Below are 16234 nucleotides of genomic sequence, written 5' to 3' on the forward strand. Positions count from 1 at the left end.
AAAATGAAAGAGCCAATCATTTTGAAATGTCCCTGTTTGTATTTAGTTGAAATTTATAAAATTTATTTGTAAATTCAAAATTTATGTATTTTAAATAAAATAAAAATTAATTTAAAATTTTACATATTTAAACTTTTTATAAAATTGATTATAATTAAACTAAATTTTAACAGAATAAATAAATATTTTAAATGAATTTTACATTAATTTGTTAATATATTTTATAGCATCAAAATATATCCTACAACTTTATTATTTCTAATTTAAATTTTTATATATATTTTTTTCAAATGAAATGAATTTCTTAATTAGATTTATAATTATTATAGCGTTAGAATTAAATTATCATTAAAATATAATCAAAACTCATTATATAAAAGATCGTTAAACACGTACAAAATTCAATTAGAAATTCTAGAACACATATAATATACTAGAAAATAAAAATCACACGGGTTAAGAGACATACCCTTGTGTAGAATATCACTTCGAGAATCAAAAAGAAAGTTTTTCATTTTGGTTTAATCTTTTATACTGTAAATTTTACTTTAACTCTTGTTATTGTTTCTATCAAAACAAGAATTAGCAACAATAGTATTTATTATGATGATTATTAATTATTATTATTTGTTAATTGGCAATTTTCTTTGTAAAACAACATTTGGTTAATTCTCTTCTTTGAAAATCAAAACACACACACATATATTTGGTGCATTATGCTTTAATTTTTTTTCCCTGCCAAACTTTAATATCACATTACATTCGTAGTTTCCAAAATTATTTACAAGACTTCAGAATTGTATTTTATAGACGAAGTAGCTGACCTTAGAACTATGTTTACATGCTTTCTTGCCAAATGAAAAGAAAAACTCCCCAAGACTCTCATTTCTTCAGGAATTTTAATAGATATGGAATGCTTCAGGAGTTTAATCAAGAGTAAACCTTCTTATTCTTAACTTTTGGAAGAAAAGAGAACTAATGGTGAATTTTAGTAAACAATCTGATGAGATACAATCTGACTCATCTTGACAGCTCAAACAGAAATGCAAACAAATGCATTGTTACAAAAGGTTTGCAATTTCAGCAAGATTAATAGTTAGTGGAATTGATAAAATAATAGTAGGCTCTACTTGCCACTGACCTGACAAAAGCATGAGGATTTTGATTCCTTTCCTACAATGCAGGCCAAGAAAGTAAGTTCAATCACCAGTACAGGCAATATATATATATATATATATATATATATATAAGATTAGTGCCAAAACTTGTGTCGTTGAGAATATACTTAAATAAAATGATTTACCTCAGGTAGTAGAGCAGTAATCTTCGATAGCTTTGGCTTGAGTTTAAGAGCTACTATCTTCCTTTACTAAATCACAATAGTATTGTGTGACTGGTTACGGCGGGACCACCAATACTACATTTATTTTGAAGAACTTAACTAGAAATCGAGCTTTTGTTTAGTGTATACGTATGCAGGGAAATCCAGGACCAATTTGCAGTATATCCTACCCAGGAAAGTTTGTGAGTGAATCGGCTTCAGGATGGAAATGAAGAGCTTTAGCTTGCAAGTAGTTTCCGGCCGATGGTTTATGGTATTTGCCTCACTCCTGATCATGTCTGTCAATGGAACAAGTTACATGTATGGTCTATATTCTGGTGTGATCAAATCGTCTTTAGGCTATGATCAGACTACCCTTAATACTCTAAGCTTCTTCAAGGATTTGGGTGGCAATCTTGGAGTTTCAGCAGGTCTTATCTTTGAAGTAATGCCACCTTGGGTAGTACTTTCAATTGGTTCAGTGATGAATTTCTCTGCATATTTCCTGATATGGATAGCAGTCACTGGCCGCGTAGCCAAACCCCATGTTTGGCAAATGTGTTTATATATGTGCCTTGCTACAAATGCAGCATCATATCCTAATACTGCAGCTCTAGTCACATCTGTCAGGAATTTTCCTGAAAGTCGAGGCAGTGTTATAGGACTCCTGAAAGGGTTTATTGGTCTAAGTGGTGCAATCATGACTCAAATTTACCATGCTTTCTATGGGAATGATTCCAAGTCTCTTATCTTGCTAATTGCCTGGCTTCCATCCTTTGTTCCTTTAGCGTTTCTCTGGACAATTCGTATCAAGAAGGATGTTCGCCAAGCGAAGGAGCTTAAAGTTTTCTGCAACTTCCTCTACATTGCGCTTGTTCTTGCCGGATTTCTCATGATCATCACCATCGTACAGAACAAGCTCAAATTTACTAGACCTGAGTATATTTTAAGTGCTACAATTGTTCTCTTGCTACTCTTTTTCCCATTTGCTATTGTCGTTAAAGAAGAATTCAATCTCTGGAAATGCAAGAAACAGGCCCTGAACAATCTTTCTCAATTGAATGTTGCAGCTGAGGATCCAACATCAACATCACCAGAAGCCAAACTGGAGCCATTTTCTTGCTTTAAGAACATTTTCAGCTTCAAGAACATTTTCAGACAACCAGACAGAGGTGAGGACTATACTATACTGCAAGCAATTTTCAGTATCGATATGCTAATTCTCTTCATTTCAACAACCTGTGGTGTTGGAGGGGCATTAGCAGCTATAGACAATTTGGGTCAAATTGCTAATTCATTAGGCTACCAAGCTCAAAACACAGCCACTTTCTTATCCCTTGTCAGTATATGGAACTTCCTTGGCAGAGTTCTAGCAGGTTTTGCCTCTGAAATAGTCTTGACAAAGTACAAGTTCCCTCGTCCCTTAATTCTTACATTTGTCATCCTCATCTCTTGTACAGGCCATGTTCTAATCGCTTTTGGGGTACCTAGTTCTCTTTACTTTTCTTCAATCATAATTGGGTTCTGCCTTGGAGCACAATTGCCATTAGTTTCTGTCGTTATATCTGAGATCTTTGGGCTTAAACACTTCTCGACTCTGTACAGTGTTGGCTCAGTGTCAAGCCCAGTTGGGTCTTACATTTTCAATGTGAAAGTGGCTGGTCATTTATATGATAAAGAGGCATTGAAACAAATGGAAGCTTTAGGCATTAAAAGAGAACAAGGCAAGGAGTTGAATTGCAGAGGTGTGCATTGTTTTAAGATGGCATTTGTTATAATTTCATTAGCAACATTTTTGGGGTTTCTTGCTTCAATTGGTTTGGTGCTTAGGACAAGAAAGTTTTACAGAGGTGATATTTACAAGAATTTCAGGAAGGGAGTCATTCCATCAGAAGAGAGTGGAGCTAAGGATAATGTGGCAGCCACACTAAATCACAACCAACAAATAAACCACTAATTAACTGAATTTCGTGGGTTTCAGATTCTGCAAGTTAGATGTTGATTATACCTGCAATTTGTGGGTTTGTGGGTATGAGAAGTACAAAGTGAATTTGAGTGTTTTAAACGTTTTTTTTTTTTTTTATCAGAATTTTAAATGTTGTTTTCGGTAAATCTGTTTATGTATCCAAAGAGTTGCAGAATTGCATTAGATGTGAAGTACCAACCAAAAAGTTAAACTTTTTATCATAAAAAATAAGATTATTTATTTTGTCATAAAATATTTTAGAGAAAATAAAAAAATTTATATATATATATATACCTGCAACTTGATCAATTTCTCATTTTAAATATGTAAATTTTTTCTTAATATTAATATATGTAATACATTACTATAGTAATTCTACTAGTTTACTTATTCTTAATAAATTTAGAGCTGTTTAGACTATTTGACCAATATATATATATAATATTAAAAGTGTATAGATACGATGATAATAATTTTTTTAGTTTAATTAAGATATCGACTAACAATTTTTTTCTTTTAGAAAAAGATTATAATTTTATTTTTTCAGCACGCTTTTTTATTTTTTGACTTTTTGAGTCCCTTTTCCTTAAAAAGGAAAAAAAAAATAAAGAAAAGCTCTAAAAATTATTCTTCTAAAGATTTAAAAAAAAAAGGGTTATTCTGAGTATTTTTTTTTTTTATATTCAGAACCTCCAAGGGATTCTTTATTGGTCAAATTAATAAAATATAATTTTGATTATTAATAATTATTTAGGATTGATAATACGATTAATCGTTGCTTAACAATAACCATAAGAGCATCTATTTACAAAATCCATCATTACAAAGTTAGAGATTTCGGGAATTACATTCTTCTTTTTTCTTTATTTGTACATCTTTGACAATTCTTCTGTACTTAAAAGGAACTAATGAAAGAATAAATAAAAACAAATACTAGTTCTAGTTCTAGTAGTAGTTGAATTTTGGTTAAGTGAACGACAACAAATCCTTCCTTCCTGTCTTTCCCAGCCTCCAAGCCTCCAAGAACAAAAAAGAAAACTCATTCAAACTAAGTCGTTGGTTTCAGATGCTGATTCTCATGGCCATTAGCCACATTGCTTAGTTACCATCTTCAATGTATTTCAAATGTTCCAATTCCTTCTAGATACTATCATTTGTGATTGGATTCTATTTTACATCTATTTTATAATTACTAGTGGGTTAGATTCCAATCATATTATAGTTTTAGTCATTTATTATTTCAGTTTCGGTTGATTATTTCAGAAACATTAAACTCATATTTAATTTAATTATTTAACTATATAAATTAAATTTAAAATAATATTTTATCATTCGTAAAAATTTATAAAATCGTTATTCCATGTTAAATATATATATATAAAAAAAAAATCCATCATTACATTTAAAGTAGGTCCAATAATGCTATCAAAATAGTACCAAATTTAGGCATTGATTCTGATTTGTCCCATTAGACATGATTTCCTATTTCAAAAAACTTCAGTTAGCAGTATTATCAGAATTCAAGCTATGAAGTTTTGACATATTCTTTGCTCCATTACACAAATTGTATTCTAATGTTCTTTCTAGTTCCTTTTACAAAATTGATGGGAATCATTTTTCCAATTTTTAATTTATAAGTTTCATTGAAAGACAAGACACTTTTTATAGGAAAACAAAAAGAAAGAAAAACTGATGTATTTTGATTTTATTAATTGCATGTACTCTTAGCTAACAGAGAGTCATAATTTTCTTTTTTTGGCATAGAATAATGACGAAATTAGTGAGCTCATTTCTGACATCAGAGTTTCGAAAACACTACTTTCCCCTTCCCTGTTCCTTTTGGTATCTACTTCTACTCTAGACTATTCCTTCTAATTATTGTTATCCAACTCTCCATCTCTTCTCTTGACAAAAACTCATCAATGCTATTTCATTTGTGTTTAAGATAATTTGTTAATTTTTTGTTTACCACTCTTACTAAATTTCTGATTTGACCCACATGCCTAAATTTGTTATGTAAATATTGGTTTTGCCAAATCCTATTACATGATTATAAATATATGAAATATTTAAATAAATTCAGTCTGATATATTATTTAAAAATAAATTAAATTAAATATTGATAGATAGTATTATTTTTTAAAATATTATATTTGTATTAGTCATTTTATTTATTATTATTAATCATTCATAATTCAAAATCAACTAATATAAATACAATAATAAATATATTATTATTTAATATTTAATTTAATTTAATCTATTCATGAATGACGCAAACATTTCATTTCAGTATGCAAGCGGCCCCAAACAAAGAAAAGAAAACAATTACAAGAATTTTAGATATTATCAGAAGTGTGCTGAAAACCAATGCGAAAATGGATTTGCCTATAAGAATTTAAATTTTCATTTTTTTGTTATAATCTAATTCCTGAAACACTGGCATATCTATTTGGGGGTAGCAGGAGAAACTGACCTACCGACCTTTAAATTTGTTTTTTTCTTTTCTTTAAAGCTTTAAATTCTTATTATAAATTTGTCTTATGTCATTATTAATTTTTCTTTTCCTTTTTATGTTTGCATCATACCCATTAATTTTCTCTTGTTTTGCTCCAGTGACAAAAAATTTGATACATCATTGCTTCTGACTTGAGCCCTGAGAGGTATATATAAATCCAGTGTTACCTAATATCTGCAGGATTATTTGCAAGATTATGATCAAGATTAGGAATTTCCAAGCAAATAATTACATAAATCAAAGTGTAGAGTGTGTGGTGGAAATGAAAGTTTGAAAGATATGTATGGAGGTTGTGGATGTGTAGAGATTACAGTGTCATGTCATTTTCCTCCCCGTGATATAATTGCACATGCGCCGACCCTTTTAGCAATTAGTAAATTACAAGTCCGTGTGAAACTCATTATTCATAACTTAGTGCTCAATTTCAAGGAACTCCTCTCTCTCTATATATATGCCATTAACTTCTTCAATTTCTTAGCAAACCAGTACTTCTACTAATTCTTTAGCTGTACCAAGATAGAAAGAAAACATATGGTGGCGGTTGATTTCACGGGTGCCGCCAATGGCAGTGGTTGGTGGAGAGACATGAAGGGTTTTTCCTTCAGAGTGATTCTTGGCAGATGGTTTATGGTCTTTGCCTCGCTCTTGATTATGTCAGTAGCTGGTGCAACTTATATGTTCGGATTATACTCTAATGATATAAAAACGTCATTAGGGTATGACCAAAGCACCCTGAATTTGCTTAGTTTCTTTAAAGATTTGGGTGGCAACGTTGGGATCTTGTCAGGTTTGATCAATGAAGTAACCCCACCTTGGGTTGTTCTTTCAATTGGAGCAGTCATGAATTTCTTTGGTTATTTCATGATTTGGCTTGCCGTTACTGGCCATATTGCTAAGCCAACAGTTTGGCAAATGTGCCTTTACATTTGTATTGGTGCAAACTCACAGTCGTTTGCTAATACTGGAGCTCTTGTGACTTGTGTCAAGAATTTCCCTGAAAGCAGAGGCAGTATCTTGGGGTTGTTAAAGGGATTTGTTGGGTTAAGTGGAGCAATCTTAACTCAACTCTACCATGCAATTTATGGGGATAATTCCAAGGCTCTTATCTTGCTAATTGCTTGGCTTCCTGCTGCTGTTTCTTTCATCTTTCTTCGTACAATCCGAATTATCAGGATCGTTCGCCAAGCTAATGAGCTTAAAGTATTCTACAAGCTCCTCTATATTTCACTTGGTCTTGCTGGTCTTCTCATGGTTCTGATTATCATACAAAACAAATTCAGTTTTACAAGAATTGAGTACATTAGTAGCTCTGCTCTTGTTGTTGGGTTGCTTTTTCTTCCTATAGTCATTGTCATAAAAGAAGAGTATGATCTATGGAACAGCAAGAAAGAAGCTTTGAATGATCCATTTCCTGTCAAGATAGTGACTGAAACTCCTCCACAAGTAGAACTGACTGCATCAACAACGCCATTAGAGCAATCAACACCACATACTGAAATTCCACAGCCTACAGAGACGCAACCTTCTTGTGCAGACAACATTTTCAAGCCACCAGATAGAGGTGAAGACTACACGATTTTGCAAGCACTTTTCAGTGTAGATATGCTGATACTGTTCATCGCAACAACTTGTGGAGTTGGTGGCACATTGACAGCAATTGATAACTTGGGTCAGATAGGCAATGCACTTGGCTATCCAACCCGTAGCACAACTACCTTTGTGTCACTTGTTAGCATATGGAATTACCTTGGTCGAGTAGTAGCAGGTTTCGCCTCTGAAATCTTGCTAACCAAGTACAAGATTCCTCGCCCTCTCTTGTTTACTTTTGTGCTACTTTTCTCTTGTGTTGGGCATCTTCTAATTGCATTTGGTGTTCCAAATTCTTTATATATCGCGTCGGTGATCATCGGTTTCTGCTTTGGAGCACAATGGCCGTTGCTGTTCGCAATTATATCTGAGATTTTTGGCCTAAAGTACTATTCAACACTGTATAATTTTGGTTCTGTTGCAAGCCCAATTGGTTCGTATATTCTTAATGTAAGAGTGGCAGGACACTTATATGATAAGGAGGCATTGAAGCAAATGAAAGATTTGGGGCTAACAAGGGAAGCAGGGCAAGACCTGACATGCAATGGTGTGCAGTGTTACAAACTGGCTTTCCTTATAATCACTGCTGCAACAGTTTTTGGGTGCCTTATTTCTGTTCTATTGGTGCTAAGGACTAGAAAATTCTACCAAGGTGACATTTACAAGAAATTCAGAGGTGGAGCAAAGGCAATGGAGAATCATCACGTCTCATTAAATGGAAACGGGAATGTAACTTTGAAAGAAATAACATCTGAAGTCATGACACCAGTACCAGAAGCTGGCAAAAGCAGTCGAAATTCTGACGCAGTCACTACATAAACCGATACTTCATTGAATACTTGGTTTACTGTTTTGTAACACCTTCAGTGCAAAAGGAAAAAAGAAAAATACAGTGGAATCAGCTACTTGGTAGCTTGAATTAGACACGAAATTAGCTTACATAGTTACCATTTTTATGTCCGTAACATTCAGATTCTTCTACAGTGGAACTTTCAGGAGTGATAAATACTACACTGATGTCATGCGAGTAAAGTCCCCATTTGGTGGAATGGTGTCGGAATTTGAAAGAAAAAAAAAACCCAAATAAAAAAGTATTTGCAACAAGCAAATAAGAAATAAATTTAGCAGAAATTAAAAAAAAAAAATTATAACAATAAAATTAATTAGCAATTTTGTTTTACCATATTTCACTTTTCCTCGCTCTAAGGCATGCCTTATAGGGAAAAGATACATTTAGGCCCTCCAACTATAGCCTGAGAACCACTTGAGCTCTTAGTGTTTTTCTTTGTTCCTGTTAGAAACTTTTATTTTCAAAACCCGTTCATATAAGCCCTTCTCTTACAAGAGCCATTACCAGACGTTAAAACTTGTTGACATGGACAAGTGGAACCCCTTCTGTGCTGCCATCCCCAAATTGGATCAAAACGTAGACTAAAGATATTTTATTATACCTCCATATAAATTTAAGATAAATTTAAACAATTAGATTATTATAAAAACAAAAAAATCATACATTAGAAAAATGAAATGATAAGTATAAACGATTTAAAATCTTATAAAAGATTTTAAATTTTAGATTTATTTTGTTTAATTATACAAATCATTATTACTGTGAGAATTACAAAAAATGAACGTTTTATGTATATTTGAGAAGTTCCATTCAATAATTAATAGTATCTTAGAGATTTCAAGAAGTGTAAACATTATGTTACTTTGAGATGAAGATTTCAAATATAGAAATGCAAAACATAAAACTTTAGAAAGAACCAAAAGCACCCGAATCTGAAAACCAAGATCAACAGGTCAAAGAAAAGCCAGGATCTACAATCTCACAACCAACTCCCAGCACCTTTCTGTGTCTCTTAGCTCCTCCCTTTCCCAATCCCTTGCCTTCATTTATCTCTCTCAATCAATCATCTTGTCGCTCGACAGAGATCTATGGTGATAGACGAAAATAAATCTAACAAAAATATCGAATTGTTAAGCTAGGAACCATAATTCAATGGAGGATATCCTGCAAATCTAATAATGGAACAAGATAAGTGGTTCCATTTGTTCACGTCTACCATTTTTAACGTCTGTTAGTGGCTCTTGTGACAGAAGGGCTTATATGAACGGGTTTTAAAAATAAAAGTTCCTATTAGGAACAAAGAATACATTAAGAGCTAAACCGGTCCTCAGGCTATAGTTGGAGGGCCTCCATGTAGCTTTTCCCTACTTTATACTACGCAGATCTGATGAAATATGGAATAAGATTCAGTTTGGCTCTTGAACTTTGTTGTTAGGCTCAATTTGACCTTCTCTTCACTTTTATACCTTATTTAACTCTTAAATGTTTCAAATAGATTCAATTTAATTCTTATTTAGCAAGTTAGATAAATGTGCTATAACAAAAATATGAAAGAAGCCAAATTGAACTTAAACAATAAGTTTGGAGGCTAAATTGAACTCGAATAACAAATTAAATGATTAAATTAAATTTTATTCTATTTTTAAATTAAAAATTAAAAGTAGTAAGCATTAATTTTTTTTAATTATAATAAATCCATTAAAACCATCAAAACCAAATCATCATCTCTATCAATATCTTTTCATCACTACCACAAATATTTTTTAAAATAAAAAAAAAATTAGCAAAATATACCTGAAAACATAGCATTGATGAAAATTTACTAGCATGGATAATTCAAAATCTTGGCTTTCAAGAGTAAATCTTTGGGACTTGAATAAAGCTTCAAATATATATATATACTCTAAAATGCTAAAATAAGATCGACCCATGATGCCTTTTGATTGATGAATGATGCACAGAGATTTTCCTTTATATGGTATATGGCATCATGATGCAATGGAAGTCGACACAAGAGTATTGCATATACATATATGTGGTGGTTCCACATTTTTATAGTTTCACCATGTCTCTTTTGCCATTTAATAACTCCATATAACTTCTAGCTATACGTGCCATCACATTTATACATTAATAAGCTCCGAAATGTCAAATACTCCCACAACATGGGCTCACTGTTTCATGCAATTATAAAAGGTTAATTTGAAGAAACTTTGTCCTAAAGTCTAGCTATCATATCCCGTAATTTGAGCCTAAAGATTTAACAAATATACATATACTACTTCTCGTATGTTAAATGAAAATTTGTCTTGAAAGTTCTTCACATTAAGGCACACTTCAACTCATAAAGACATTAATATTAATACTTTGCTTTAAATCTAGGCTAAATCAAGATACATATGGCATCTTCAAGGCAACCAAAGTAGAAGCCAACAACAATTTGACACTACAAATTTTTCACCTACTTGATTATACTTTTATATACATATCAATGTTACTTCTCTGCTGCGACTCCTTCCTCTCTGAATTTCCTGTAGATATCGCCTTTGTAGAATTTTCTGGTCCTCAGTACCAATACAAGGGAAATAAGGCAACCAGAAATTGTTACTGCAGTTATTATGAGGAAAGACAGTTTGTAGCACTGGACGCCATAGCATATCAGGTCCTGCCCAGCTTCCATTCTAAGCCCTTTAGCTTTTAATTGCTTCAATGCCTCTTTGTCGTATAAATGGCCTGCTACTATCACATTGAGCACGTATGAACCCACTGGGCTTGCTACAGCACCAAAGTTGTACAGTGTTGAATAGTACTTCAGACCAAAAAGTTCAGATATTATGGCAAACATCAATGGCAATTGTGCACCAAAGCAGAAACCGATAATCACCGATGCGAAATAGAGAGAATTTGGGACTCCAAAGGCAATTAAAAGATGCCCAAAACAAGAAAAGAGAAGCACAATTGTGAACAAGAGAGGACGAGGGATCTTGTACTTGGTTAGCAAGATTTCAGAGGCGAAGCCTGCCACTGCTCGACCAAGATAATTCCATATACTAACAAGTGACACAAAGGTAGCAGTGCTACGAGCTGGATACCCGAGTGACTGGCCAATCTGACCCAAATTATCAATGGCTGTCAACGTGCCGCCAATACCGCAAGCGGTTGCCACAAACAGTACCAGCATATCCACACTGAAAAGTGCTTGCAATATGCCGTAGTCTTCACCTCTGGCTGGCGGATTGAAAATGCTGGTAACACAAGAAACTTGCTTCTCTGCCGCAGTTGGAGCTCTGGCTGGCGGTGTTGATTGCTCTAGTGACAGTTTTGTTAGTTCAACTGGTGGAAGATTTTCAGTCACTACATCTAGTGGAGATGGACCATTCAAGGCTACTTTCTTGCTCTTCCGGAGATCATGTTCTTCTTTAACAACTATAGCTATAGGGAGAAGAAGCAATACAACAACAACAGAAGCACTTCCAACATACTCGATTCTAGTAAAGCTGAACTTCTTTTGTATGATAATTAAAACCATGAGCACACTGGCAAGACCGAGTGAAATATAGAAGAATTTATGGAAGATTTTGTTCTCGTTGGCTTGTCGAACTATCTTCATTATCCGAACCACTCGAAGAAATACGAAAGAAACACAAGCTGGAAACCAAGCAAGAAGCAAGATGAGAGCCTTGGAGTTATCTCCGTAGAAAGCATGGTAGAATTGCGTCATAATTGCACCACTCAGACCAACAAAGCTCTTTAACAAGCCAATAACACCACCTCTGCTTTCTGGGAAATTCTTAACACAGGTGACTAGAGCTCCAGTATTAGAAAATGCTTGTGCATTTGTACTCAAATACATATAAAGACACATTTGCCAAACTTTTGGTTTTGTAATACGGCCAGTGACAGAGATCCAAATCATGAAATAGCCAAGGAAATTCATGATTGCACCTATAGAGAGAACAACCCATGGTGGGGAGACTTCATTGATGAGCCCTGACAAGATCCCAACATTGCCACCCACGTCCTTGAAGAAGCTAAGCAAATTGAGAGTAGTTTGATCATAGCCTAACGATGTTTTGATGTCGTTAGAATACATACCAAACATGTAACCTGTACCAGCCATGGCCATAATCAAGAGTGACGAGAAGACCATGAACCACCGGCCAACAAGCACTGTAAGGACAAAACCTTTCATCTCTCTCCAACCACCTCCATCAGCACCGAATAAATCAGCCACCACCATTTTATCTTGCTATAACTCTAGAGCTGTTGTTAAAATCCTTATGCAAGTGCCACATGCATATAAGGAGATTTTGGAGTTAATCAAGTCAGGTTTTGAAATAAGGATCTTAACAAGGACTTCTAAGTTGACTAGTAGTGCCTCTTGGAAAAAGTGAAGAAACCCAATAAGGAGGAAAAGATGAGCACATGCGACGTTATGGAGTGCAATTATATAATGCTGGAAACTGACAGAACAATATGGCAAGTTTTTTTTTTTTTGTATTTCTTCTGGTGTATACAGCTAGTGTATTTAAGAATTCCCAATGTGCTACTTGAATTCTAATGTGGATGTCGATACTTTTGTTGCCACTACTTGAATATGAAGGACCAGGTCCATAGCAAAACAAAGTGTTGATGGACATAGAAACGACACAAAAATTGCACTCTAATCCAACGTCTCATTTATGCATAGACCCAATTGACATATCCAACAAATGTCCTCCACTCATTTCATCCCAAATACTAACAGTGTGCAAATAGCCATGCGCTTAATGTTATCAGCATTACATCTATACTTGCACATCTTTAAGGCAACCTAAGCAGAAGCTATCATATCTATTTTACTTCTCTGAAGCCTCTGATTCCTCTGTTAATTTCCCGTAACATATCACCTTTTTTTGCAGAAGTTTTTCGAGCCCATAACAGTGTATATGGTTGTACCATAGCTAGAGTCATACGTATAATCTCACCTACTCGAAGAAACAAAATTAATAATGTAAACAGAAGCAGTAACTTTTTTTCAAGTCCTGAAATTAGGATCATCATTAATTGCTTACCTTGACAAAGAGATGCTTACAACAAAAGGGGACACTTGTAACAGGATTTAGTTGAAGCATTATCTGTTGAAATTTCACATAAACATGGAACATGCCCCAGAGATTTGCTATAATTATCCAAGCAACGATCATTGCCTTCTGGAAAATAACTTGATCATACAGGGGAATAGTATAAAATAGAACCAAGTAGCCATCCCATGAAACATTCACAGCCTGCCTATTAAATCTAACAAATGAAGCTTTTTTTTCAATAACTGTGTTCTGTATTCTTGGAATATATGCACAGCTCCGCCAAATTGGCCATAATTTTCTTTTCAAATGTACTGAAGCTGAGGCATTGAAGTGAGCACCAAATTATGATACTTCTCCTCCAAATAATAGAGGAAAAGAATAATTGTCTATCATTTGGAAGCTAAAAATCTATATAAAGTAGGAATAAGTATAAGAAACAAAAAGAGATCAAATATTAGAATGATAAACTAATATTAGCATGAAACTAATTACTTTCCTTAAAAAATTTAATAATTGTTAATCAGACCAAAAAGAAAAATATAAAAACTAAATGAAATAAAATCAAAATTAAAGAGCTTAATAAAATAAAATTAAAAACTTCAAGAGCTTAATAATGTATTTTCCTAACTTATCAAGGGTATAAATTGCCCCTCTTCCCCAACTAATGGACTTGAGTGCAGATCCATTGTTTATGTATTGCCCCCCCAAATGCATGGAATATTTCCAAAAGCTTTAGAAAAATCAACTTAGGCAGCTTTCCTTTTTTAATTTCAATATCATCAAAACTAATTTCTTCCAAATTGCTTAGGATTTTTTATGCTTAATTATAAATTAAATCCTGAATTTTACACTTTTTAATAATTTTATTTAATTATTTTAAAATTTTAAAATAAATATATTTTTTAATTTATTTTTAGAAATACTTTCTAATAACAATTTTAAAATTTCACAATAAAAAAATAATGCAGAAAAATCGATTGTGCTTGATAAAATAATAATAATTATGAATAAGCACAAATAGTTTATCCTACACTTAATAATATGATTATTAAAAATTTCATATATGTGCATTATTTCATATATCTTACATCTAAATACAATAAATATTTTATTAATTCAGTAATTTTTATATTAATAAGCATAATTGACTTTTCACGTTATTTTTTTCATTTTAAAAATTATTACCAACAAGTATCTTTGAAAATAAATTAAAATATATATATTTATTTTAAAATTTTAAAATAATTAAATAAAATTATTATAAAATATATAATTTAAAATATAATTAGTAATTAAATCATTTTTTATTTATAAGTAGAACAGCAACTTATTTAGATTTTACTTTTATTTACAAGTAGAATAGTTGTTTGGTAAAAACGCTACATCCTTGTACAATCAAAATAGAACTAACAGAGTTACAGTGGCTTACTCAAGTTCAGAACAGTAAAATCTCAAATATAAAAAAGTAAATTTCTTTTAAAGAAAGGGTCAGGTCAGGTCCACACGGAAACTCAAGTCAAGTCTACACATTGAAAGAGTTAGAATAGATTAATGTTCATTTTTTAATAAGAGATCCGCTAATGCAATTTAATAAATTTCATAAACCTTAAAATAAAATCTAGCCTTTTAAATATTATATAAAAATACTTAAAATCTAGCTCAAGGATCTAAAGTAGGCTCTACAGCTAAGAAATGAATTAGGAAAAAAAATTATTTATTTTATTTTTCTGCTCATTAATTTCTTTTTTTTTATTCTTATCTAAATATAAATAACTTATCTATCAAAAATTCAATTTGCAGCTCAAACTAGAATTAAATGCAAATGTCATAGTTCAAGTGGTGCAGAATAATTAAGGTCACAGCCAAATACCCTTTTAAGACTTGCCATATTAATGTCATAATGAAGTTGAAAGTAACCATTATCCAGAATTTTGGAATACTTTTATTAAGGAAAGTCACTCAATGAAAGAAGAATAAAGAAGAAATTAAATAATTAAAGACCCCACCACCCATTATATGATTTAACCTTATGAATCTTGATAATGACTTTGGTATATATCTATTTATTATAATCCACTTTTATATTTTCACATATTGTTTTCATTTTCATCAGCATTAGTAAGTTGATAATTCTGCCAATTTCTTTCCATATATATTTTTCACATAATTTATTATGTTTAAAATGAGTAAGTGGTGCCTAATTTCATATATGGATCCAACATAATCCTATATTTTGATCTATGTTTTATTATTGGTCTAAATTTTATATATTAGCGTCTCCATATGGAAAAAAAAAAAAGAATAGTGTTTCAATTAAATTCTTAAAAATCCAAATAAAACAGAAATTAAAAAGGAAAAAAAACCATATCTAAATTCCATGAAAATTGGAACAACATGAACTTTCTCATAATAACAAATCTCAAGTTTTTGTATTATATCTATTTTTGTTTGTATATAAAGAAAGAGAATCTAAAAAAACCATTGAGCGGTCTTGAGAGTAAAATGTTTTAGAGTTTAAGCTGTCTCTTTAGTATTAGGTGAGTATTCGATCGTTTTGACGAGAATAAAATAGAACGACTACTCTTATTACATAGTCCACGACTTGTTAGCCATTTAATAAAAGAAAAATCTAAAAGAAATTTAAATTAAATACTTAAAGTTTCACAATTTATTATATGCATATTCATATATTTATTATTTATATATATTTTTTAAATTATAAATAAATAAATAATTCACTTAAAAACTTACCTAAATGAAAAAAATAGACTTATATGAGAGTAAGCCTTTGGAGGCATTATTTATATCATATTCTTAGATAAAGATAAATTAATATTATCTCTGACCACTAAAATTTTGAGTAATTTTAAAGCAACGGAGATTTATTTTTTATTAAAACAAATTAAAATAAAATTTGTCTTTATTA

At 31.9% G+C, this 16234-nt stretch overlaps 3 protein-coding genes across 3 annotated transcripts; 2 read left to right on the forward strand and 1 right to left on the reverse strand.

Moving 5' to 3' along the window:
• Positions 1-1550: 1550 nt before the first annotated feature.
• On the forward strand, positions 1551-3278 carry LOC8283982. Its single transcript, XM_015719335.3, has one exon. It carries the CDS (start codon positions 1551-1553, stop codon positions 3276-3278), a length of 1728 nt encoding a protein of 575 aa, XP_015574821.3.
• A 2419-nt stretch (positions 3279-5697) lies between these two features.
• On the forward strand, positions 5698-8424 carry LOC8283981 (protein NUCLEAR FUSION DEFECTIVE 4). Its single transcript, XM_002519419.4, has one exon. The coding sequence runs from the start codon at positions 6337-6339 to the stop codon at positions 8209-8211; it is 1875 nt and encodes a 624-aa protein (XP_002519465.1). The 5' UTR covers positions 5698-6336; the 3' UTR covers positions 8212-8424.
• Positions 8425-10587: 2163 nt separating this feature from the next.
• Positions 10588-13091, reverse strand: LOC8283980. The gene has a single exon (XM_002519418.3). The coding sequence runs from the start codon at positions 12480-12482 to the stop codon at positions 10737-10739; it is 1746 nt and encodes a 581-aa protein (XP_002519464.1). The 5' UTR covers positions 12483-13091; the 3' UTR covers positions 10588-10736.
• Positions 13092-16234: the final 3143 nt, after the last annotated feature.

This window comes from Ricinus communis, chromosome 10, assembly GCF_019578655.1.
Source record: "Ricinus communis isolate WT05 ecotype wild-type chromosome 10, ASM1957865v1, whole genome shotgun sequence".
NCBI classification, from domain to species: domain Eukaryota; kingdom Viridiplantae; phylum Streptophyta; class Magnoliopsida; order Malpighiales; family Euphorbiaceae; genus Ricinus; species Ricinus communis.

Bases quoted from the DNA above. Each gene is read 5' to 3' on its own strand.
- LOC8283982 (XM_015719335.3), top strand. From the start codon at position 1,551: ATGAAGAGCTTTAGCTTGCAAGTAGTTTCCGGCCGATGGTTTATGGTA.
- LOC8283980 (XM_002519418.3), bottom strand. From the start codon at position 12,482: ATGGTGGTGGCTGATTTATTCGGTGCTGATGGAGGTGGTTGGAGAGAG.
- LOC8283981 (XM_002519419.4), top strand. From the start codon at position 6,337: ATGGTGGCGGTTGATTTCACGGGTGCCGCCAATGGCAGTGGTTGGTGG.